General features: G+C 37.8%; 1 protein-coding gene across 1 annotated transcript; it reads right to left on the bottom strand.

Moving 5' to 3' along the window:
- Positions 1 to 8,311: 8,311 nt before the first annotated feature.
- LOC145219563 (uncharacterized) lies at positions 8,312 to 9,933 on the bottom strand. Its single transcript, XM_080086910.1, has 6 exons — positions 9,526 to 9,933; positions 9,269 to 9,449; positions 8,962 to 9,204; positions 8,731 to 8,902; positions 8,525 to 8,673; positions 8,312 to 8,460 (listed from the first exon to the last, which is right to left on the bottom strand). The coding sequence occupies exons 1-6, from the start codon at positions 9,868 to 9,870 to the stop codon at positions 8,312 to 8,314; spliced, it is 1,239 nt and encodes a 412-aa protein (XP_079943036.1). The 5' UTR covers positions 9,871 to 9,933.
- Between the last annotated feature and the right edge of the window lie 473 nt (positions 9,934 to 10,406).

The raw sequence follows: 10,406 nt of genomic DNA, 5'->3' as shown, positions 1-10,406 counted from the left end.
TGCAGCCAACTATGCTTATCCAATGAAAGCAGGAACAATCAACTCACAATTATACAGTGATGTAACAATGCCACTTTCATCAAAATAAATGTAGTGACCAACAAACCAAAGCACGACAATCCACTTTTAATAGCAACACAGGTGAGAGTCAATTAAACGTACCGGATGGCTGCATAAACTTAAAAAAACGGGACATATCGGCTAACCGGGCGGGACACCGGGACAGACCCTTAAAACCGGGACGTATGGCAAGCCTAAGTATTACTGACGTCTTCTTTACGTAGATTTCTAACGTGATTCTGAGGTTATTATTGTCATGTGGATACAACGTTGAAAACAAGTTGCTTAAACGCCTAGTGGTATTACTGACGTCTTCTTTACGTAGATTTCTAACGTAATTCTGAGGTTATTATTGTCATGTGGATACAACGTTGAAAACTAGTTGCTTAAATGCCTAGTAGTATTACTGACGTCTTCTTTACGTATATTTTTAACGTGATTCTGAGGTTATTATTGTCATGTGGATACAACGTTGAAAACAAGTTGCTTAAACGCCTAGTAGTATTACTGACGTCTTCTTTACGTAGATTTCGAACGTAATTTTAAGGTTATTATTGTCATGTGGATACAACGTTGAAAACTAGTTGCTTAAATGCCTAGTAGTTTTACTGACGTCTTCTTTACGTAGATTTTTAACGTGATTCTGAGATTATTATTGTCATGTGGATACAACGTTGAAAACAAGTTGCTTAAACGCCTAGTAGTATTACTGACGTCTTCTTTACGTAGATTTCGAACGTAATTTTAAGGTTATTATTGTCATGTGGATACAACGTTGAAAACTAGTTGCTTAAATACCTAGTAGTATTACTGACGTCTTCTTTACGTAGATTTCTAACGTAATTCTAAGGTTATTATTGTCATGTGGATACAACGTTGAAAACTAGTTGCTTAAATGCCTAGTAGTATTACTGACGTCTTCATTAGGTAGAGTTCTAGCGTAATTCTAAGGTTATTATTGTCATGTAGATACAACGTTGAAAACTAGTTGCTTAAATACCTAGTAGTATTACTGACGTCTTCATCACGTCGGTTTCTAACGTAAGTTTAATGGTTCAAATACTATGTCACAACGAAGGTGTAATTTGGTTTTAAACAAACCTGGTGTATGTGTTTAACGTCCTACGAAAGTTGAAATTTGGTTGCCAAGTTTAAAAAAAATTCTTGACGTTAGTGGGACGTGTTTATTTTGTCGAAATATGACCAATCGGATTATGGTTTGTTGTGTTTTGGTTGCGTGACGTCGCAACCACATTTTAACGTTACTGTGACGTTGATTAAGCGTTGGGTGCCCACTGGGAAAAGTCGTGGTTGCAAAGTTAAAATTTTCCATTACTTAATGCTTAGCCAAACCAAAGTACCAAAATGATGGTTTGAAAGCACGTGACCGCTACACTACTTTTTAGTTGAGATTTATTTAAGTTCTCCTCTCAGACCAGCATTCAGATTAGATGTCGCTTTGCAATACTTATGAAACATGCATTTGGCAAAGTTATGACCTAAAACTTTCATAAACAAATGCACAATATACTCAAATACTTTCAAAACAAAACTTTCATCTTTTCCACATATCCCAACAATAGTTAACTTCATTAGACAGAGCATTAGTTATGCTAAAAAAGTTGACAGATTTTGGAGATACTGCAGTTTCTTTTTTGTAACGGATGAAAATTGATTGGATAAATTGTTGAAACTCATTGGTTGGATAGTGCAGAACATTTGCTTTCTTTTCCATCATCTCCACAAACTTGCCAGATGCTTTCTCTTTTACAATACATGATATAAAGGAATCATCAAGTTGAAAATAAGTTTTAGCCTTTTTTATTAGGTACCCATCAATATATTCCAATATTTCTGAAAAATGCAATAAATTTAAAATTCAAACAAAATCGTAATTTTATTAGCCAAACCTGTTTCCCTTTCATTAATGTCCTGAATTGGATTTGATTCTGTCGGTGGAAGAACAGAATTTTTTTTTACAATACAATCAAAAATCTTGATGAGAATTTAAGCGGCTTCAAATTGGTTTGTAATGCTGAGATGACTAGCTGCTGAAGGTGCGTATTGAGGATAAGGCATATAAAACTGGTCTTCTTTTTTTGTTTGACAAATTCTGTGACTAAATATTTGATGAAATTTTTGATTTTCGCGGATATGGAAGGGGTCGCAATTTTGTTGTTCACCTTCTGCGACTCACACACAGCTGTGGTGAAGATATCTTTTTTAGAAGAAAGGTGGGAATCAAAATGAACCTTTAAATCTTGAAGTGAGCCAAACACCTTGCCACACAATTCTTCCTCACAAATGTACATTGGCATATTGTCCAATTCAGCGAACTCGAAGTCCAAACTTGCCACATAAGTGAAGTTAATTGCCATTTTGTTATGATATTATACGGGAAATTCTAAAAACTAAAACAATTTTATCAAACTAAACGTCGTAGCTCAAAAAAACTATCGACAAGACGACAAAATATGTGTATGTTGTTACCAATGCACACGACATGTGTACTGGTTCATTCAAGCGTGCAACGTCTGAGGAAAGGCAAACCAATATATTCGCGTTCGTGGTAATTAAATTAGATTTGATAAAAATGTTTAAAAAATACATCAACAAAACATAAACACTCTTTAAAAGTTACATCTTATTTGATGCATTAATTTACCCGAGAGAATTTTTTAAATATTTAGTCGGCAGACGAGTTGCGCATCTAGTGAATTAAGTTATCTATGGTTTATCTTTCATCGGCACTTAAGAGTGCTTTGATGGCTCGCCTTTCTGGAACAAACTGGATTGACGAATTACCTTGGGTTATGTTAGGCATCCAAACTGCCCCCAAGGATGATTTACAGACATCTTCAGCAGAGCTCGTATATGGCTACCCAATTCGCAGTGCCAGGAGATTTCATCTGTCGTGATGAATCAGCTCCCTCTCAAGTTTTACCTGCTCTACGGGATGCAGTCGACAAACTTCTACCAACTCCTATGTCCAGACAAGGCAATTTTAAAACAGCAATACTACCAAGTCTGACGGCTTGTGACTATGTGTTCATTCGGAGAGACACACATCGTCCACCACTGACAAAGCCATATGACGGACCATTCAAAGTGGTAGCGCGATCCAATAAAACTTTTACATTAAACATGGGAGGTAAAGAGGTGGTATCGATTGACCGCCTTAAACCTGCACATCTTGACCGGAGTCAGCAAGTTGTTGTTGAACAACCTCCTCGCCGCGGCAGACCACCAAAAAAAAAAACAGTGTGCAACAAAACACAACCATTTGTTTGGACAGATACAGTGATTTTTGTGTTTTTCTTGCGTAATGTGAAAACTTCTCGCTTCTGGATTGGGGTTATGTAGCGACCGCTTATTTATTTCTTCACGAAGCGTGACGTTTGCTTTTTTCCTATTGTGCGTATGTTCGACTTTTTCGTTTGGTGCGCACGTTTGCTATGCGTTTGGTTTGACGCGTCATTCTATTAATAATACATATATTTCGAGTGTAAAAGGGAGGAAGGACAGAAATTAAGAAATACGTTGAAGTGCTGACAGTTGCTATCAAGTTTTAATGCGTTATTTGCAAGTTCTATTGTAGATTACATCGCCCTTTTGCCAGTTCTCTGAAGATTTTGATCAGCGATCTCAGAAGTAGAACTATTCAGTCGTTAACTGATCAGCGATCTCTTTCCTGGTAAAAGAAAAGGAAGACGTGACAGTCGCTATCTTGGGCATTTTTGAGATAGAAAGATTGTTTTTGCGATAAAATATAGAATAGGCTATTTCTTAAATACTCATTCTATTTTTTAACTTAAAAATTTAAAGTTTTTGTGAGTTATTTCAGGTGAAAATGTCGCAGCGTAAATGCTTATCCTCGGATAAACCTAACAATCGAAGTATAAAGCAGTTCTTTTCTGGTAAACCGAAAACACGTACTGCTGCTCTAACCCCGAAACCGCATCCGCCAACAGCACCACAAGTTCTGATTGTGTTTTACTGAATGACCGCAATTCTGCTGAAAATGTTCAAGAGAGGTCGACTCTTCCTGTTGCATTGTCGACGACTGTTCCAGCTGCACCATCCAACAAGATATTTCAATCGTGGATTAAACTGAAAGGTTTTGATGATCCATGCTGACGGAGGCATAATATGTTTGCTTTGCTCTAAGCATCCAGTAGCTATCACTGGCCGATGCAAGTTTGCTGATGTTTACGCCAGCGTACCCGCCAGACCTCTGCGCCCCTCTCGTCTGGATATGCACCTGAGCTCGGAGCAACACCAACAAGCAGTTAAACTGGAACAGAACCAACGTGTCTCGCCATTTCACACAAAGTATCAAGATCGTGTATTAAATAAAACCAAAACTGGCTGAGAGAGTACACCTAATTTACTGGGTACTGAAAGAGGAAGTAGCGAATCGAAAAGTTGCTTCCTCGCAAACACTGGTTGCCGCATTGGTCACAATGACCGGCTTCGTGACCGGCGACATACCAGTTCAACAGCAGTGACGGAGTTTATTTTGCTCATCTCCGACCATCTGACTGATCGCATCGTTGCTGATGTCAAGCAAAGCCTATGCTGGGCTACCATGGTCGACGAGACCACCGATATTGCTACTTTGCAGCAATATATTACATTTGTTCAGTGCGTCAATTAAAGATAAACGCTCGCGGGGCAACTCCTGCCAACCTATTCCGACTCTGGAAAGGTCTCTGCTGACTTCAGTATTGATGTGGGTAAACATGTCGCTATTGCATGCGATGGAGCTGCTGCAATGATAGGCCGCCAAAATTCCCTCTCACAGAAATTGACTGCACAAAATCCGATTACCTACACAGTGCACTGCCATGCGCATCGCTTAGCCTTGGCATGTACGGACACGGTAAAGGAGCTACAACACATCCAGGATTGCGAACGTGGCTTAGTCCAGACGTGGAAGTACTTTTCAATTTCGCCGCTCAAGACCACAAAACTACAAGAAATGCAAACTGTTGATGTTGATTCGTCTGCGCGAAAATTAGTTAAAGCATGCCGTACTCGCTGGCTATTTCAGGGTCAGGCTGTAATCGCGATGAAAGCAGAACTGCCTGCTGTACACGCTACACTCCAATATTTTGCTACCCAGAAGAAAGATTGCACAGCAGTTGGTATTCTTCGTTTAATTTGCTCCAAACGCTTTCTTTTCTCCCTTTAGTTGCTTATCATTGTTGTTTCGAAAAGGTAGTTTTCACTTTTCTCACATGCAGTCGGCACTTTCAATATGCAAAAAAAGAGATTATGAGCATTGACTGGGAGAAGATTTCAAAAATTTTACCAAGATCTCAAAATACACTTCTTGAAGATGATTTTAAACTGCTGCGATTCACCACAGAAACATTCTGTGAGGCACTGTGCTCTATAATCTCGAAGAACGTTTCCCTGAGCCTGAGGTACTCTCTGCTTTTCTAATCTTTGATGCTAATGAGATTGCGCCAGCTTTATGGAAATGATGATCTCTCGCTGCTTATCAGAAAATTTGACATTGTTCCTGCTGAACAAACCTTGAAAGTACTAAATGACTATCAAACAGTGAAAGATAGAATGACAATGCCAGAATTTGAGTTTTGCCAAGATCCCGGTGGTGTCTGCAGCAAAATTGCTCGAGACAACGTATTCCAGCAAATGTTTCCAGAGCTGCATCGACTTTGCTGCATTGCATTCCGCCTGGCCAGAGCGAGGATTCGTCTCTATGTCGTGTTAAAACCAAGCAACGAAATAGGCTACTAGATATCACCCTGAATGCTCTAATCAACATTTCGATGAACGGTCCGGAGCAGCTCACTGACGAGGATGCACAAAAGATAGCTGAGAAGAGGCAAAAAATAAAGGACCGACAAACAGTGACAGTGCGAGCATTGAAGGCGTTGGAATCTGCAAACAACGAAGAAATGGAAGCTGGCGGATGGGAACGGGATTACGAATCTGTTTTGTTGCATGAGATAGAACCTGAAAAATTTGTTCTGTGATTGTGCACTGCCAGTAGCCTAATAAATAATTCGTTTAAGCAAATATGGCTATTTTTGGTATTTAAATGAAACACTTGCGGTCGCCCAAACCTAACCTAAAAAAAAGAGTCCCGCGAACAAAAGACAAGGCCGTAGCTTGGTCGAATATATTTAAAAGTAGCTGCGTCGAATATGAAACTGCCCGAGTGTTTGCGTATATTATATAGGTTTCAACAAACGCTATGTTCGTTCTATGCGCAGGTTGTTTGCGCGTTTCTACGGGTCTCGTTCCAAGAAGCGATGTATGCGATGCGGAAATCGTGGCGCGCTCGGCAGCAATTACTTGTCAGTCATAAGAGCTTACAAACAACTGATGTATTAACCAACGCTTGTTACTGGTGATGCATGTAGTATCGTTTAGCCAAAACCCTAAATCGTTGTCTCTATAAAACGCCACTTTGTATAAAACAAAGGAACAAAAAAGCCTGCAAATTAAATGTTCAGTCCAATCAAGGTGTTATATCTACAGTTATAAAGTTACTTGTATTAAGCTTTTTCATAATTTATGGTGAGGTTTGCGTGAAAACACATGTGGCAAGTGTTTGGTTTAATTAAACAATATGAAGAAAAAAATCACCACACTACAACTGCAAGAAAATGTACTACACACCAGGTCATCTATTTCACTTTAAATCACCAAACATGCTGAGTGTTTACATCCCTGTTTAAAGACGGCTGATCAATATACCCCTTTGTACACCGAAGGGTTGTTGTTACAACACAGCATACGAACAAGCCGGCATATCAGGATTGTCGCTCAACATTCATCTGACGATCTCCGCTTGATTTCCGGGTTCTGTATCTGCCGTCGTCTAACGCAGGAATGTATTGGAACAGCCACGTATTAGTTAGTACCTCCATTGTAAGGTGTGCGGTTTATTATAGTGGGAATGCTGGTAGCCTGTGCTTGTGTTCAGTCGTTAAAGGGATTCTGCAGTCATTCCAACACAATCTGTTTTTCAGTAGTACTAAACGTATTATTGAATAAATTTAATTTCAATTTGCAACAAATTGTGTGTATCGCGTGTAAATAACCAAAACACATCCGATTGCAAATAAAAAGTCGAAAAATCACCCAAGCGTATAATGACGTAGTAACTATGGAAGCCATTTCGCCTGCAACTCAGCGAGTATGCAAAGTTCTGTCCCGCGATATCCGTGAATACATATACCGTTGTTTTTTCTTTCTTAAATGTTTATGACAACATTAAAGGTTAAAAAAAGAGTTGTTTGCAGTTGCACTTTAATTTTAAAATTACTTTAGTGGTAGCTTAAATGGAGTCATCTGATTCGCAGTCAAGTAACAATTCAAGTGTGTTTCCGGAAGGTATGTCAAACTAGGCCTATATGAAATATGTACCTTATAACTATTTTTATTTTAAAAACGTGTTTAATGCAATATCCAATATTGTACCAAATCATTGTAGATTGTGTGCGCAAATCTTAAAACTGTTTTAAGAATCAGAATGCCATTTGGACCGTTTTTGTGTTGAGCCACTGGCAGACGATATTTTTGAAAATACTGCAACAACTGATGATGAGCGATTGTCGAACTGCAATTGGTATGGTCCAAGTGCTTGGTTGTGCACTACACTACTTGTTTATGCTTGATAGCAGTATTCGTTTCAGGTGTTGTTGCAGCAATTGCTGCATCATGTCAACAAATTTGGAGTGTAAGTGTTGCCTGGAGGATCAAATTGTTGAAGAAAAAATTAAAGAACTAACAGACAACTTGCAGGAGCACCACATTAAATGCATACTGGACCACCCAGGATTTGAATCTGTTTGTTTAAATGTTTGGGTCTTAGAGAAGTCGTATAATGGGTATAAACAGCTGTATGGATCACTACTTTTCAACAAATTTTCTCAAAATGCGTGAGTAGTTGATCTTAGTATATCTTCAGAAATGATGGAATTAAATGATTTTTGCAGAAAATACAGGCACACTGCATATAGAAACTATGTCCAATGGTTGTATGGGTGGCGTGGCAAAAAACAACGAAAAGTGCTTCCAGCTTGTGTGGTAAACAAAATTAGAAACACATTTCCAGATGGTCATTATCAGGGCTTTCAGCCACCTTTACGCTAATTTGGTGCAATTTGTTTTTTGTACAAAAATCCGACAAAATAAAAACTTGACCGAGACAAAAACTGGTTTATTTGTACTACAGGCTTTATGTACAATAAGGAAGAGCTTTGTTTAACATTCAAGTGAGGCTGTATCTGCTTTTGTGGTATTTAATAGCTTCATTTTTTGAAATCCGTTCACTCTTTGGTGGAGGACAGGATTCCTTTTCAAAAACCACCTTTCTTTCAATTATGTTCAGGGTGAATTGCTGTAGAGTTTTAATGTATTCTATAAAATAAACAAACAATTTAGTGCATATTTACTATTAATTAAAATGTATACCTTGACCCACCATATGTAGGTTCTTCTTTTACTTTTCGTAGAATATGGTTGCCATCTTTGTATTTTGGATATGCAATATTATATAATAACTTTCCATTCTGGCCACATTTTTGTTTCAAACAGCAGTTTTCATTATAATGTAGTATAGCCAGCTGAAACCTAATATAATAAGCAGAAGGTTTGTGTTTGCAGCGTGTACAATATGTTGGTAGTTACCTTGCCAATTGTGAGAAATAGTGAAAGTGCAGCAATTTTGGGGAAAAATGATTTAAAACAGAATGAAATGTTTCATTTCCTGAAGTTTTGCTGGTTGGTGACAACTGTTTTATGTCACGGATGGTGTTGGCATTGTACAATATAGTGCAAAGCATTTCATATGGTTTGGAGTCTGCATATAGCAAAAATATTGTTACTATGATTACCAATGCATGTGAATATGCTACTAACCCTTTTGAAACCATTTCCTTGGCATGAGGTGACCATGCATACATTCAGGATATAAACTATTATCATGAACATGAATGTCACAAATATGATTTTTCACAGATTGCCAAATAGCTACTGCAACTTCACTGTCACCTTCGCCCCTTGTTGCACAGTAGTATACTTGGCGCAGCAATGATGGCTTCCACATTTCAACAATTTCACATTGTCTCTGTTTGCCTAGTGCAGACAACTTTTTTTTCAAGCCTAAATTTTGAAACTGTTGTGACTCATGAAGCACCATGAACAGGTTTTATGTCATACACAATACCTTTATGTACATGCCATGTATCAACTGAATGTTTGATTTTTGGATGATGATCTTTTAAATACTTTCTAATCTGCGGATGCCTGTCAGTGACTATGTCACAAATTTGAAACTCTTCTATATCAGCCAAACACCTTTTCAGACCTTCTAACTCCATAGCATTGCTGTTTTTTACTTCATTTGACTACAAAATAATAGTTATTTCCAATATCTATTTAAAAGTTATTTCCAATATCTATTGACAAAAAGAGAAATCTCACCTGAACCAATTCACCACATACAATTTGTTTGGTTTGGGTATCCATTAAAGTATAAACCCCATACTTGGCACTGTGACCAGGACTATCTGCCCTTCCATCTCCAGAGACTGTGATTGGTTGCTTATTCTTCATTTGCTGTAGTATTTCAGAATTACTTCTCATGTATACATTTTTTATTGCTGGAATAAGGTAACTTTTTTGGTGTCGCATAAAAGTGGAATAGGAAATACATTGTATTCCAGTGTGCATATACATTCTAATAGCTTTGCTGGGTGAAGAACCAGAGAACAAAATTCCACAACTTAAAGCTATGTTTCCAGATGGTATTTGTGACTGTTCCACCATTGATTGTGTGTCCCAAAACCTTATAACATTGCACTTGGAATTCGTACAGATTTGTTGAAACTTGATGAAACATTTATATGCACACAAATAACTTCACAGGCACACAAGCATTTATAACAAACAAGAAGTTGAAAAAGTTGACACTTTTCCACAATTAGGTATCTGCCTGTGATCACACCATTAGAAAAGTCCCTGTAAACATGTGAAAGTTATTCTATGTTAATAGAAGAATATTATAGTTAAAATAAAATTTCCTACTCATGAACTGTTTCGTTTTCATCAGATTCACCATCAGAAGATGAATATTCATATTCTGGGTCCTCCATACCATCATCACTATCACTTGATTCCTCAAAAATTTTATCCACATGCAAATATTCGTTTTTTAATTCACTAATATAACTATCACCAGCCTGACAAGAGAAGTCAATGGATAAAGAACCACATTGTGAACCTACAAAGAGTTCGTTTTTTAATTTTTGGCAAAGAATTAACGAAACCTATCACGATACCTTCACTTCGGACATGAATCTTTT

Source organism: Phallusia mammillata, chromosome 3 (assembly GCF_965637545.1).
Source record: "Phallusia mammillata chromosome 3, kaPhaMamm4.hap1.1, whole genome shotgun sequence".
Classification (NCBI taxonomy): Eukaryota; Metazoa; Chordata; class Ascidiacea; order Phlebobranchia; family Ascidiidae; genus Phallusia; species Phallusia mammillata.
The sequence above is the reverse complement of the archived record's forward strand: the minus strand, read 5'-3'. Positions and strand labels throughout refer to the sequence as shown.

Coding starts and splice junctions, on each gene's coding strand:
- LOC145219563 (XM_080086910.1), bottom strand. CDS start 9,870: ATGGTGGAACAGTCACAAATACCATCTGGAAACATAGCTTTAAGTTGT. Junction 9,205..9,268: donor TACATGGCATGTACATAAAG/GTATTGTGTATG, acceptor TTCAAAATTTAG/GCTTGAAAAAAAAGTTGTCT. Junction 8,461..8,524: donor AAAAGAAGAACCTACATATG/GTGGGTCAAGGT, acceptor TTTATTTTATAG/AATACATTAAAACTCTACAG.